Source organism: Chiroxiphia lanceolata, chromosome 3, assembly GCF_009829145.1.
Source record: "Chiroxiphia lanceolata isolate bChiLan1 chromosome 3, bChiLan1.pri, whole genome shotgun sequence".
NCBI classification, from domain to species: domain Eukaryota; kingdom Metazoa; phylum Chordata; class Aves; order Passeriformes; family Pipridae; genus Chiroxiphia; species Chiroxiphia lanceolata.
Genome location: NC_045639.1, coordinates 14,109,483 through 14,125,778, shown reverse-complemented (window position 1 = coordinate 14,125,778; position 16,296 = coordinate 14,109,483). Strand labels below are relative to the sequence as shown.

The window sequence follows — 16,296 nt, the reverse complement described above, 5'->3', positions numbered from 1 at the left end:
ACCAGAAGTCAGCTAGATCTCTGTATTTTTAATAAGTGTGCAGTTTCTCTTTTGTACTGTTCTCTGAGGATCATGACTATCAGAAAATGTGCTAAAGGTACTAAAGGTTTTATGAATCTACCCCAAGGCCCTGAACTAAAGAGACTTTACTCATGGACTAAAGTCAATGAGCTTGAAAAATATGGTTGTTTCTTTGTCAGCTCACTGCTGAACCTTTTGAGACAAATTTTCAGAAATCATGCTGAACTCAACAATTGACTTTGTTGTAGGTAAGGTGAATGGGAACTTTCAATACATGGCAATTCTATGCTAATTTAAAGCAAACCTGAGCTCAAAATTATTTCCTTCATACTTAGTGACAGTAAAAAAATGTCCTCTTGCAAAGATCGTGTAGCTTCTGTGGGTCTGTAAGGTCATATCGTGCCTTGAGTCATGCTAAATTTTCTAAAATAACCTCAAAACCTAACAGTCTGAGTTGGTATTCAGCAGATTCCCTCTCACAAACTCCTTGTGTGTCTTTAGTAAATCATAATCTGTTTTCACCTTAGTTTGACATGGCTGCTATAATGAAAATTTCCAAACATTTTAAGCTGAATACATTTAAACACCTTGTTTTAGGTCAGACGGACTTAACACAAACACTTTCAAGTCAACACCTTCCACTTCATTCTACCTAAGCTATTGCAGTATGATAGGAAAGCAGCTATTTCACAACCCTTTTCTCAGGCAGGTTCCTGGTTCCCAGAACACTCCTGCAGCTGAGCCTGAGAAAAGATCACAGAAGGATGACGGAGAGGGAAGCCAGATGAAAAGTCTGACCACCAAAGAGGGGAAGGACTTGAAGAACCTGGACTGAGTCACTGCAAAATCTCACATAGACACACAGTAACACTGAATAATACAGAGAAAAAAGTCAGTTCAGCTTGATAAATGCAATTGCTTGTTTGTTTTTTAAAATATCATCCAACACAAGCTAGTATATTGCATAAAGAACAAAAAAAAAAAGGGAAATTTTAATTCATTTACAATACTGAAATTTTCCTATGCAAAATGTTTGTATCACACAGAGCTTTCTTATACCGAGAGCTTGTTTCAATGGAAATTTCTTTTTAACTCCTATTTAACAAAAACTTCATAAAACTGGTAGAGAAAAGAACAGCTAGGTCATCTAGAGTTACCAGTGTTTACTTTTTCCACTTCTATAACAGGAATAGGATTGAAAATCATAAGAACTGACTTGGGAACTCCTAAGTAAAATAGTACTAACGTGAAACCCCAATTTTAAGCAATATTGCTTTTTTTTATAGTAAATAGTCACTGTTCAGATATGACTTCAATGGCAGTCAGTCTCTAAAATTCAATAATTCTGTATAAATTCAGAGTTCTGTAAATAGTACTGATTTGTAAAACTAGGTTTAAAATAAGAGAAAAAAGGTGATCCTAAAATGAATTCAAGTTAATTTTCTGCTTTGCAAAGAAGAGCTAGATTTTTACCTCAGCAGACTTACTATTCTGGTCTTGACTACCTGAACCAAAAGTCTCAAACCCTACAAAACACTAGGGCAGAAACACATATTCCCTGTTCTGGATTTCTAGAATCAGAAAGAATATGCCTCAAAGTTTTCAAAGAAACAGAGAACAATACACCTGGCAATCTGCTTTTCCTTACACATCATCTCCAGAAGTTGCTATTCAAATGCAGTGCCTCAGCTTCCAGAGGAAACTTGCTGTCTCCTCTCAAGAGATCTGGAGAAATTCTGACTTGAAAGAAGGATTTCACCATAAGATGACTATGTAAATAACTTTGATAGTCTGGACCTTAATCACTGTTCTGCAAATCGCTGTCATTCAAAAAAATGTTTGTCATAAACAAAGAACCTGAAACACACAGCTGCTACAGGAAACAAATAAAGCTGATTTCTACGTGTACCCTTCTGATCCTGAAGAACCCATGTTACTGCTTTCCACTTGCACCCAGTGAAGGGAGAATAACCTAACTTATAGCATTTTTTTTTTGTAGAAAGAGTAGGTACTTTTTTTTTTTTTTTTTACGGAGAGAGTTGAAAAATTTGTTGTACTTTGGCTACATTATAAGTGACAATAGGAAAAAAACAGAAACAGATTTAATCACACATTAGCCTGACTTTGACATTGACTGTGCCCATTTATATCAAAACCATGGCTGTCAAAACTCTGAAGTACATTTTAAAATATAAATAAGCACAATTTAAGTATGCTTATCCATAATTTACCTTTTTATAAAAAAATACTTTTATGTTTAGTCAAAATGAACATAATAGAAAAATCCCCACTTAAATATTTCATTTTACCCTTATATTTTACACAGTGCACTTAAGAATAAGCAGATTGGTAACTAGCTGGCATAGAAGAGAATTTGGACTGTGATTTTATTTTAAGAATAAGCTCCTTTTAATTTACAGGTGTCTTCATCCCAAAAAACTGCTGTTACAAAATAGTTACAACTAAATCTCACATTTAAAACTAAATCCTTTTCTTTTTTTAATTAAAATGATGAACTATAACATTTTGCCTAGTTAAGAGTAATGAGAATAATGTTTAAAGATTTATTATCCTTGATTATATAAGTGTTTAAAAATATCTTTATACTCATCATGGATCGAAAAGCATAATTTCTTGACGCTGCTTATTCTTGGATACTGTTACACAGACAGGAGTCAAGCAAGGAGGACCAAATAGACATTTCAGATTTTCAGAAATTACAAATAGATGAATACAAAGGTTGATCTCTGTTCTATAAACAGCCTCCACTATCTTTGATGGGTATTCTCTTGCACGCCTGAGTAAAAAAACATGGGTTTTAAATTTTATTACATGGAATTGATTTCAACATCCAGAGAATCTCTCCAGTGCTCTTGTGCCCATTTATTATCTCTTAAGGTTTGTGCTCAGCATCAGTGAGTAACAATTTTTTTTTAAAAAAACAAGTAAGCTTCTTGACAGAAGTTCCTACTTGCCCTTTTTGTTAAGATATGCTCTGTGTCTTGCTTTATGTAATTTTAGGGAATTAAGAATTGACTTTTATAGGCAGTGTTGCTCTTATTCATAGCCAATTATCTTGTCACCTGACTTCATAAGTGTCCCATCTCATGTTAGCTGGAGATGCAAGAATACTGCTTCCCCTGAGAGTGAATGGTGAAGCTGTTCCCTCTGAGGAAACAGCATACTTGCTTTCAAGCTGCTGAAATGTTATATAGCAAAAACTGCAGAGACAATTCAAAGTGTAGCAGTAACCACAACACAAATTCACAAGGTAATTTTCACCTATACTCAACAACTGTAGCGCTCAAATTTTAGTAAAACTAGAATTCCTTAAATGTCAGTGAGCTACTAACTATGCTGGTTATTTTCACTTCTGATCCAATTTCCACAAGTCACACGTAAACAGTGAAACGTAAAGTATGTGAGTGAAAGATGGAATTTTGACTTACCTATTTGTTCTTTCTTCTTCAGACAGATCTTACTATTAGTGAGAAAAACAATGTGCGGAGACAGAGAGGAACTTCTAACTAATGAAATGTTATTTCTACATAGATGTGCTTCGCTCCTTGGAGAAAAATCTCAAAGAATATAAAATCATGAGAAATAATACCAAAGAATTACTATAAGCTACAAGAACCACAGCTCCCTTTTTTCTTTAATTGCTTTTCCTCGTTCCATGTCTTGGTCTTCATCTTGTGTCTTTTTGCTTCAAGACTGCCTAGACAAATAACTGCTGAAGAATTCTTTGCATGTTTCCCAAAGGGGACTGCATCTCAGAAAGCCAACTTTATCTTGATGTCTCAACTCAACAGAGTAATATCTCCTTTGAAGTGACTTGTCTGATGGATTGAGGCCTAGAAATCAGCTGGAAGGGAGCATAAGTTAACCTCTTGACATGTCATCCAAAAAAGCAATATGTTTGGATGGAAATTTTAACAGCTACCTGAATATAATTCATTAAAATTATTGTCAAGAAGAGATAATAAGGAAGCAGTTATGTGGTTCCAGTAATAAGCTACTGAGTGCTTAAAATGTTATGATAGATGTTTCATGCATTTTAATAGACATAAATGCAAAATGTGCTGGATACAGAGCAAGTGCTTTTAATACAAGAAACTGCTCATCAGTGACACGCACTGGGTAGGTGTTTTTAATGTTATCAGCTCTTCAAAAAAAGCACATTGAAAAATAAATTACTGTTCTTATAACATTAATGAAGAATAATGTTGTAGCTAAGTGCTTGCTAGACTTTTTCATCAAGATTGAACTTATGAAGTGATGACTTGCTGCAGAGAAGCGAAGAGACTATAAAATAGCCCACCTTTCTGAAACAGTCATGCAGCTAAAACTAATAAATACTTATACAATGGGTTTTTTACAGATGCAGTAAAGGAGGGGCTGTCAAAATGCTACAGATGACTCAGAAACCACGTTCTGTGAACTTGTATTTATGCAAATAGGCAGATAACTCAGCTTCTGTACTGCATATGAAAAAGACAAAAACTCTATGCTCTTGTACTGTTCCCAACTGTCTATAATCACATTTCACTGATCTTAATTCTTAAAGAGTAAGATAATTACTTGCTAGGGATTTAGTCCAGATTTCCAGCAGAACAAATATACAAATGTATCAAAATAATTTTAATTTATGCAAAATTTTAATGTGCCACCCTTTTCATTTCCTCCCTTTTTTCTTTCTTTCTTTGACTGAAGAAAAGGTAGTCAAGTTTTCCCTAAGCAGCTTGGCTCTCCTAATCACAGAAAACTGAGAAATAGGATCAGATCTGACTCTCACTGAAATTAATTGCACTTTTTTAATAATGTAGAAATGTTCTATTCATAATGTCTATTTATTATGAGAGGGACAGAAAGAAACTTGGCAATTCACCTCAACGTGTGTTAGACCTACTGTAATATTCACTAGCTCTGTAGCTCTGTTACTGGGAACCAGACATCCCATTCAAACTTCACTCTTTGATACTGTTTCCCTCTCCCCCGTTTCTTACTCATGTATACCCAATTTATTAAAAAAAAATAAAGACAAACATGTATTAAATGAATTCTTTACAAGTACATACTAGGTCAGAACGATGGCTGTGAGCATGTGATGTATTGATCAGAAAAACGGTATCTACCTGCAGAGAGATGGCAATTTGTTTGGTTTTCCTTGAAAAGTTTTCAAGATAAGCACAGTGCCACTGATTTAGTAAGGCATTGCATTTGGAAAAACAGTCCTATGAATTTTCTTAATACATTTAAATGCTTTCTGAACTAAACTAGTAATGATTTTAGTATCTTTTTACACAGACTTCTTTGGAAAAAAAACCCATAACTTTCTATCCACTGAAAATAACTCTGCAAATTGTAATATTGTAATAGAAAGACTGGAGTATTTCTCATAGAAGTTTCATTTATAAGCACTTCTAAATGTTTTCCACAAACATATTTATAAAGGCTCATCACAAGAGTATTTTATATAAGAAACAGAGAGCCCTAAGAAACAATGGCAAAAAAAATGTGAAAAGAAAGGTATTTTTACATTAAGACTGAAAGTATTTTTAATCTGTGTATAAATTTAGAAACATTATCAACTGACCAATGCTGAATTACTGTTATTTTTTCTTAATACTGAATGCCAAAAATGACTTTCTTTACAAAGAGCTACAGACCAAAATTTCTTGCCAGAAAGCTCTTAGTATTAAGTCAAAGACCTTATTCACAATGCTTAGTACATATGAAAGGTCAACTTAATTAATGGTTTATCCTAATTTGACTGGATTTGTCAGTACTTAAGATTCTTTTTTTTTTTAGAATTTGTTGAAACATTGGCTTGTGCTACCTGCTACCCTCTGTGTGGTAATTTTCATAGAATCTGATTATAAAGTTCAGAATGTATACATCTCAATTGATGATAGACTTACATATTTTTTCCAACTTTAATGATTCTATGAGTCTATGACTATTTTCACTAGCAATTTCCTGTTTGCTCTGAATACAAGGCATAAACTCGTGATAAAAGCATTAGGAAAAAAGGTGCAAAGTAAGAGGGGAAATGGTGCATAAGACCAGCTAGTTCAGCACTGTACTTTCAAGAACAGCACGGAAAAGCAGGATGGTTCTGTAGGAATCACTACTCTAACAGTCACAGCTTCCAGTGACAGACTTGTTTGGGACTACTGGAACTACAGAAACTGCCTTATCACAGGAAGTCCTTGATGTATTTCCATTTCATTAAAAAAAAAAAAATCATCAAACTATCAACTTCCTGCTGCTTCTTATGGCTGTATAATCTTATATTTACAAAAATACATCCATATTCTCTCAAGCATTATTTTTTCCTAGCATGCCTAGCTGCTCCATGTGGGAAATCTAATCCATATTTGTAATCCTCCCTGTTGCAGTGACCTGTATTCTTCCTATTTAAGCTAATCATGAGGAACTGGAACTAAACACACACACAGCTTTCAAGAAGCAGAGAAACAATGACTGCATAATAGCATAATGCTGCTTTCTGTTCTGGTCTTACAGGAACCCCATAGCTACAAATATCCATTGGGATTCCTGGTCACTTCTGAGCACTGAACTGCTTTACAAGAGCTATTTACAATGACTGCACAATTTCTTCAGCTCAGTGCTAACAGTCTCCATTGCTGTACTTGCATAATTAAGATTACTTTTTCTAGCATGCATTACTTTGTACATATTTAATTCCACCTACCATTTTATCGTCCAGTCATGCAGCATTTTGAAACCTTTCAGAAAACCCTCACATACAGCACTTCATTTGAGTTTCCTAAATAATCTTATTGCATTTGCAAATAATATCATCTCAGTATTCCTCTTCATCTCTCAATCATTTTTGAATAGGTTAGTAGAGATTGCTGTGGGACCAATTTTAGCGAGCAATAAAGCAGAGTTTTACTGTGAAATGACTGCCACTGCAGCCCAGTTCACCAATATGAATTACATTAGCTTTTATATATTCTTCTCCTGAAGAAAATAGTATTCAATTGCTTTGCTATTACTGATTAGAACAGCATTCCTCATTACCCCTACAAGATTTGACTGCAACACCCACTTTCTGTCACGGAAAAAAATTGTGAGGATAATTTAAATCACCAGTCCTGAAATTTGATTAAGTCATCTGGCTTCTCAAAAGCTGCATGAGAAAAACATAAAAGTAAAATAAGAGAACTTTAGGACCTGCTATACATGAAAAAGTTACTTTCAACTGCTTCTTCCCATTAAAATATTTAAAAGGCCTAGTCTACTTCTTCTGAAAAGTCCTTTTATGAAAGATTTGATAGGACCAGTATGAGCTAAACACACACAACTCCCTTGCATATAAATCAGGATCTATTAATTCAAGAAAATCTATTCTTATAGATCTAGCACATCCTGGAGGCTGCTTTGTCTCTACTGGTAAAATGAGAGGCTACATGCTTGCAGCAATCTCTGCTTCCTACCCTCCAAGAGTCCTCTTGTCATATTTAGTATTTTAGATGATCTTCTGCTCCCTACTCTCCTTTAGAAGTTTAGGCTGAAGGATCAGAGGGAACAATTTCAGGCCATTCCAGACCATTCCCTCAGGCTCTGCTTGTAAAACCTTGGCAACAAAACAAAGCTCAGAGCCAGCTGATATGTAATATAGCCCCACATATGCACTAAACTAAAAACTATCTATACCTGGCATGGCAAAAATTAAAGTATCCACCAAAATATCACAAATGGAAACTCTACTATTTCTCATCAATCTTAAAGTAAGTTTCTGAAAATATTTACGTGGTAGTGCTAAAAAAGCAAGTCTTTATCCAAAAGTTAATCTAATGATTTTCCACCACCAATTAGGGCAACTAGCCTTACTGTATGTATTTTCAAATTTACTTAAATAATCATATACTTAAGTTTTTACTGTTGCCTTTTTTACTGTGGCTATTGCAGAGCACACTGCTGTACCTTGAGAAAGCCACAGATATACTACTATTATATATTTGATTACTGAGGCCCCTGTTAAATCAGTTATATCTTTAAAGTACCATGAGTAGAACGTGGGACTTAAAAAGATAAAAATAAGACAGATGAAAAGAGTGAAAAGAAAGGAAAGAAGTATACACACAAAAAAGGAAAACATCTGTTTTCTAGCAAGAAAACTTGGAATGCTATTTTATTGACAGTCTGCCAAAAGACTAATGGCAATTTTCCCCTCTGTTAGCTAAGAAAGAGCAAACACAGATGAGGTTTTATAAGCAGCAAGCAGAATGCAGGCACAGAAATAAACTTTATTGCTGTCCTTCACGTAGGCTGGAAGCACTGATAGAGCAAAGCCTTCAGTCCCCAGCAGCTGACCTTGAAAGCTTTGTCAGTAGGGAGAAAGTAAACATGATAGATCCTTTAATGGTCAGCCAGCATATCTAAAGCATTTATTTTCACTTTAATGAAGGTTTGAGCTTTTGTTTGCTGTGTTAATATGATAATTGTCTCCCATGCCTCAGATAAGTAGGTTCAGGTCTGAGCTAGAAAAGAACTTACAGGAACCTCACCACTGGCACTGAAAAATATGTGCAGGACTCTTCTAAAGATTTCTTTACAATAAGCTAGTTGATTCAAATTTTTCTTATAACCTTTATTAGTTCAAATTTTTAGTGGTTTTTTTATTTCTTTGTTTGTTTTTTTTTCTCTTAACAACTGCATAAGGAAGAGACAAAAATGGCAGCCTTTTAGATAACTTGAGTATTTCCCTGCAAGATTTCTGTGTTTACCAAAACATATATTTTAGCTGAGAAATCAGTATATCACAAGACTGACTTTCTCAATCACCCACTATGTGAGAGAGCTCACACTCAGAAGTCCAATGTGCCTTCACTGCTACTTTCTGAGAGTCCTCTCTCAAGCCAAACTATATCCATATGAAATTTCACAAAAAGGCAAAACTTATATGAATGGTCAAAAAGCACAGCATCCCCTCATTTGGCAGCTCCTAATATGTATGCTCTTCATGATACCCAATGACTTTTCCTCATGCCTGAAACTCCCTAAAACTGGGCCTCAGATATTTCCTAGGTTCACCTTACAGCTTGTTTTTTGAGCCAAATTCAGGAGAAAAGAATAGTTGTGATGTACAGAACTGAAGGTACACACATTTACCCAAAAACCTTTCCAACATTTCCCTTCAGTTGTCTGAAAGATTACTTCCTTAACTGGTGCAGATTAAGCATTCCATGTCTCAAGAAGTGATGTTTCTGCCTTTCTGTAAATAACATGCACTTTCCCAGGATGTTCTTGCTTAGATGTAGGCCAAATTAATTCACTTTGGGACAGCATAAGTCCGTGTTGCTGAAAAAAACCAATCAACTCTCTCTACCAGAGGTTATTTTTCTACTGTCCCTGCATCATTCCTGCCTCCCCCATATCCTGTTTTATTCTACAACAGGTGTCAGAAAACTGCAGGAAATTAACAATTAACAATTTTGTTAATGGGTCACTTTAGTCAAATTCACCACGTAGACACTTGAACATTTGTGCTGGTAGCAAAGTAATGGGCAATGTAAGAGCAGGACCAGCAGACAGGAAGACAGTTAGAAGAACACAATTTTTAAAGTACATGAAAATTTTTTTAAGAGGCAGATGATATTCTGCAGCAAACCCCCCAAAGAATGGTATGCAAGCATTTGAAAAATGATCAGCAGTGGCCCTGCTGGTTCCCTTTACATTCCCAGCTAAGTCACTCCTACCGTTCAAGGAGTGGAGAGCACTTTCTCAGAAATATTTTTGAGTGTTAACATCTGTCAGCACCTGGGAAAATACCCACTGCGTATTTCTGAGTTTCCATTAAAACCAAATCATAGACCTTGCCCTGGGTGCTCCCAAGATTACAAGTGAGGGCAAACAGCTACCACTTTTCTCCAGAGCAGGTGGGCAAGGAGCTTGCAGGAAGACGTGAATGGCTTTGCCACCACTCCCTCAGTAAGCCAATTAATGTGATAGGCTTATGTGGTGTAACCTTTTCACCCTACATTTAACAGAGAATGAGAAATCAGAAGCATCTTTTGTAACTGGCTCCTGTGGCTGTACAGAAAAACTTATGTTCTATCCCTTAATTACTTTAGCCCTCCTGATTATATTTACACAGGTTTTGCTTTCAAATCTGAACTTTTTTCCTGGCTGAGCTGTTTTTGACCTTGTTTCACAACACAGTGCCTAAAACAAGATACAGGGTGGTATTAGTACAGCTTCAGTACTGAGAACTCCAGCGAGAGTTTCTGAGTAAAGAAGCAGTTTTCCTTTTTTTGCTTGCTTTCTGTTAGGAGCTAGTAGATTGTAATCAGAATTTGATTGAAAAGGGCCATGTATGTTTTCAGTTTTGTGGCACAGCAGCAGATCCTGTTTTTCAGGAAATTATGTGAAAAGGGGCCTTTAAACTCATATTGCTGAATGAGAAGGAGTCCAATGACTTCCTGTTCTAAATCTGCAAAGTATAGGCAAAATGTCAAAATAATTATTTATAATTATTTCAAATTTTATGCCACCATCAGAGGGGAGTCCCTCACTGAACTTGCAGTGAAAGTACCCTGTTGATTTGCTGCATGTTCTCTATCATAAAGCTCTATTACATATTTTTAGTGAACTGTCAGCCAGACCTAATGACAAAAATATCAAACTCCCACCCAATTCATAAGCACTGTGTAAGAAAACAGGCCAAATACAAAACCTTACATTTTGAGTGGAGCTATAAAATTCTATAATGTTAATAATTTTCTACTGCAAATAACAGCAAAAATGGAGCAAATAGTATATGCTAAGAATTCTTTTCACCAGATAGTAAGAAGTTAATGCATAAGAATGTATGAATGATTTGCTTATCACAGTAGATTTTGGAATATCCATAAGAGCACAGTTGAAGATTGTGGAGTTCGCAATAAAATGCAATTTTACAAGAAGCAGTTTTCAAAAGGATGTATAGTCTTAATTTAAATTTTTCTCCTGCTTAAAATTCATGTGCAAATTGAAAATATACTGTAATTGAACACCATTGTTGGTTCTTTAATATATGCAGTTTTCCTCTTGTTTACCAATAGTCTGACAGAGTCTCTTGTCATGCCCTGGATTTGTAGAATACTTTGACAAGAAAGAAATGCTTCAGTAACAGATGTCGCATATGCCAAACAGAATAATTTAATCATCTGTAATCTGTACATGTGCAGAACAGGAAAGTTTTAAAAGATGAACACAGAAAACAAGGAAAAAAGATTACGGATTATAGAGAAGAACAGAGAAATGAAATTGAACGAGAAAATAAAAATGTGAATAAAAATAAACGATATAGAGAATGGATGAATAAGTAGATTGACAAAAGAAGGAGAGACGCATGTAAATACAATCTGTGAAAGGGCACTTCACTGGAAGAACAAGCAGAAAAATCCTCAAAGCCCAGGATACTCTTCCTAATTGAAAAAGGTGGACACCCAGCCAGCATGGCTGGTTCACACATTCCCTGGGGACTTGTGTACATGTATACTATGACAGTAGTATACTGTCATGTACACTATGACAGTACTCTCTACTCCCTAGCATTCTGCAATTCATAATGATTTCTTATGACAGTCCCACATTTGAGTATAACTGAATTCAGCATGATTTCTCTATGAATTATTGCCTACAGAAGCAAAACTGTATACTAGAAAACTGACCTAAATCTCTCCTGCACTGTTTACCACTAGTTGAGCAGTCTTTCACAGCAGCATTCAAAAAACTATTATCCTGTATGTTTTTATATTGAGCAAAAGTATCAGATTGGGAAATGAGAGTCAGCTATTTATCAGTTAACATCACTAATGGTATACAGCATCAAATAATAAAAACCTTACAGTCCTACTCTGCTGACTCATATAAAAATATAGACAATTTATTTTCAGAAATTACAGCAACACAATATAATAAAAAATGCTCAAAACCTGAAAGATGAAATAACATGTAGGACTGCATATGCCTGTGACAAAGCAAAAAGTATATTGCATAATAAAACCAGCAGCCTTTAGAGCTACAGGTACTTGGATTTTTTTCTGGTTCTAATGTTTTGGAAGCATTAAAACTGGGGAAAAAAATGGAATTTAAATTAAGTCGAGATATTAGCCCTTAACATTGCAGCAGTGAAAAACAGGGAAATGTAGCACACCTGTATTTATTCACAAATCATTCAGAAACTGTTATTGAACTGTAATGCAAATTTTATGGGATGAAGTTCTGTCTTTAAGAAATACTAGGGAAAAATCCCATTCAGTTCAACAGGATTCACTGCTATTTATAATCAATGCTTTATAGTTTGCAATTAAAAGGTAACAATTACTTCTCTCATTGAAAGGGAGAATCTATTTGGGTTTTTTTAATTTTATTTTTTTTAATACTTTATTCTTAGGCAATTTTTAAGGATTAGTGCATCAGTTTTCTATATAATATATAGGAGCTGTACAGCCATCAACTTAGTTTTTACAGAGTGACTAATGCCAAAAAATGCTGTGCATTCATGCTATTTGAATCAATAGAGTTCACTGCAGTCTTATTTTTAAATTAGTTCCTCAGCCAATGAACATTAATACTGAAACCATAGCAGCTATTTCTGTTCATAAAATAAGTTTTCCCCTTTCTCCTAGTGTCAGCATCAACATTGACCTACATGTACCTGCAGTTTAGAAGGACCATTTATCTCACTGCCTGACAGACAATTTCGTTTCGTAAGCTTGCAGGTCTGAAGAACACAATGAGGTGATTTAAAGATGTACAAAACTAACATTTCAGCAATGGCATTTTCTGACTGACATGACAGAATTTTGAGTGGTGTAAGGTTTTATGAGGATACCAGTTTTCCAGCCTAGCAGAAAATATTTAGTATGCTACACAGTTCCATACAAACAGCATGAACAGTCTCCATAAGATTATTAATGAGACACAAGCTCAGTAGTGATCTGATATCTGATTAACATTTTGAAATATTGAACTATTCTGTGCTTCAAAAAAGGAAGACCACAAAATGCCACCTCTTCTGCAAGACAGGACAATAGCTAAAGGTAAAGACATGATCAAGTGTAGAAAAAATTGCTACCAAAATCATAGCTCTGTCCAGGCAAGAGTTATTCATGTCAAAATCATAGCTCTGTCCAGGCAAGAGTTATTCATGTGATCTGTAGTGAGTAGAAGACAGGCTTGAGGCTGCACTCAAGTGAAAATGAGAGGAAGAGGTACAGTATTTTATTCACTAGGTCAAAGTAGGATAAGGTGCTTACATTCACATCTTCCTTTTTCTTCTCTCCAGCTCGTTTATGTTTAGTTTAACTTTTTTTTCAAAGCTATCTCTCCAAAATCAAACCAGATAGCTTCATCCTGACATTAGCTCTGTTACTAGTCTAGGTATAACAAATATTGCAGTCCCAACACCGACGTTATATCAACATGACTAACTTCTAAGCAAAACCCCATTATATTGCCTAATAATCAAGCATTTTTTAAGGACTGCTAAGAGCAGTAATTATTCATAATCTAAAAATTAAGACATGTTATCTGGTTGTTGAAAAAGCACAATGAGTGCAGATAAGAAAACATTGTAGTACTTACCGTACTGAAAGCTCACAAAACCCTGTTCAGTACACAAGCACCAAAGGGAGATGGAACTAATCACGAAAGTTCAATTCTAATAGCAAAAAGACTACAAACAAACTGCAAAGAAAAATAACTTATGAGTATTTTATATCAAGGATATTTTGTAGAGAGGTTATGCTGCTTTTGTATGAGAACAAGAAGAACTTATAACTGCTAATTCAATCCAGTACATATATTTCTCATCTTTGCAACTCCTTAATTGGAGGTTTATTACTTTGTGCTTGCAGATTCTCTTTTGATCCAAAATGTGCTTAAAAATGAAACCTAGAAACCATTTAAATTTATTTTTATGACACATCGTTTAGTCCAAAAGAGATTAAAAAATGAAAACACCTGTTATATTGTGGCTTTATTCCTGGGGCTTTTCCCTATGTTAGTAATTCTGTTTTCAAAGGGATTTTCTGATTTTAGTAAGGAAGTTAAGAAAAAAAGCAATATTGCTTTTCTAGGGAAAAAGGAATTTACAAGCAGCAGGAAATCTCATTACATTTCTGCTCGAAAAGCTGTTTGTCTTACACTTGGAAAGCTTTTTCTCATTGGGACTTCATCAGTACAAAAAATTAGTGTCCTGTGGCAGACCAACAAAATATTTCTGAGATTCTTCATGATTTTATACATTTTAGTAAGTGGCAATAGAAAATATTTGTGTTTATAAGCAGGAAATTTTTATTTTTTAATTTTATTTTTTTATATATAAGGAAGCTATCTTTATGTCTTTGTACCTACAAGCATTTTCTTTATTCTATTGAAAAGTCTGTCTGGATTTAAGTGTGATTTAGATTGAAAACTTGCTGCAAGAAAATTCTACTTTTTAATACAAATGCTGTATTTTTGTCTTGTAAAATCATTAATTGAAAAATCTATTAGCAAATGACAAATTATAACTGCAGATCCTTGTTTTTCTCTGTAGGTTATAAAACTATTAAGGAATGTTATGTTAATGTCTTTTAACTACTAACAACTACAAATTACACCTATGAAGTTTGTTGTTTAGCTTTGTTTCTATTTTCATAAAGCCAGTCCTCTGGCCTGCAAAACCTGTTAAGAAGGGAAAGAAAAGAACAACCCAAAACTCAAGTCTACCATACTTACTATCAATAATTTTGTTGACACCATTCAGGAATTCCATAGACTCAAAATAAAATCACAGTCCTTTTTCTCCTTTCAGAATATAGCCTCTTAATCCAAATAATATCAGAGAAGTTAAAATTTAGTCCATTCATCTGGCAAATGTTTCCCTCTGTTTCATAAACATGCATATCACAAAGAAAAATTGTTCAATTTAAGGTTTTTTCTACATGATTAGAGTGTAAAAAATCATCATAAAAATATGGTTATTTTCAGACTTAATAATATCCTTATTGCAATGTATCACATTTACATAAAGATTTAGCAAAACCAATTGTGCTATAACCAGCCAGTAAATATAGTTAATTGTCTTGGAGGATTATAAATAGAAATTTGTGTAGTATAAACAATTATGTTCCAACAGTCTCACCAGAAGTTGAAGCCAAAATGTCAAGAAAACTAGAAGGAGGACACGGGGGAAAAAATGTGTGACAGCTTATCAGAAATAGTGGTTTAAAAATTCTATGGCTACTGTAAATAAAATAGCCCATCCAGAATAATACAGTACTACAGGTACCATTTCCTCTATGTTTGTTTACAAACTATAGGATACTTTTTAATATTTTAGCTAAGGTTATGTCCTATGGGAAGGACATAAATTACGTGCTAGAGTATATGATGACTTTTTACACAATGATAATTAATCATCACATTTCATTAATAAATTATCGAGTGCTTGCAAGCTGTCCACAATCTTTTTCATCTAGTTTGCATATTTTATAATGGTGGAATAACATTTTAAAAAGTTTGAATAGGCACTTACTGGAATTACAGTTAATCCTGATACAGTCTAGATGGGGAAGAATAGATGAAAAATGAAAATTTATCCTTCAAGGTAATAGCTGCAGACATCCAATAAAATCACAGTCCACCCTTCCGGGGACAGACACATGCAAATATGGCCACTCCATATCATCAGTGTTTACATACTCTTATAACCCAGATATACTGCGATAAATCTTTATAAATAGAAACGACAAATAGGGTAAAAATGGCCAATTTCAAACAAAGCTACATGGTGACAAATCTAAGTGAAAAATTAGGATTAAAAGTCAAAGATGCTTAACTGAGGCAGGCTGCAACTTTCTCCCCATCTGTGAAAGAACAGGTAATTTCTCTCAATGCAATTAAAAAGTGCTCCGTCACAATGGGTCATAGAGCAAGCCAGGCCACAATCAGACATCTTGGACAACTTGTGGATAGTATACCTCAAAGGCTTATCTTCAAAAACTAAGTATTAACATTACTTAGGCCTACAAATAAGGTTTTGTGGGTTTACATATCCTTAATGTATAGATTTAAGAAATGAACAGTGATTACTTTAAAGCTACATTAATGCACAGGAAAAAAAAAAGTCACATATTTATAAACATTCATCAGAGAATGAAGAGAATTCTTTATATTTTGAGATTATGTTCTTGTCTGACTAAAAAAAAAAAATTAAAAAAAAAGAAAAAAAAGGGGTGTCAGAGGAAGGAACAATATTGCTAGGGCATG

The 16,296-nt window shown here is 34.5% G+C and overlaps 1 protein-coding gene across 30 annotated transcripts in view; it reads right to left on the bottom strand.

Annotated features, from left to right (window-relative positions):
* Positions 1-16,296, bottom strand: part of NRXN1 (neurexin 1) — a 711,718-nt gene that overhangs the window by 393,987 nt on the left and 301,435 nt on the right. For 20 of the 30 annotated variants that reach the window (XM_032683731.1, XM_032683732.1, XM_032683768.1 and 17 more), the window contains one exon: positions 15,563-15,589. The exons of the other annotated variants lie outside the window; for them this stretch is intronic. In XM_032683731.1, the coding sequence (XP_032539622.1) occupies positions 15,563-15,589 (27 nt within the window). The remainder of the gene's footprint in view (positions 1-15,562; positions 15,590-16,296) is intronic. 30 annotated transcript variants of the gene reach the window in all.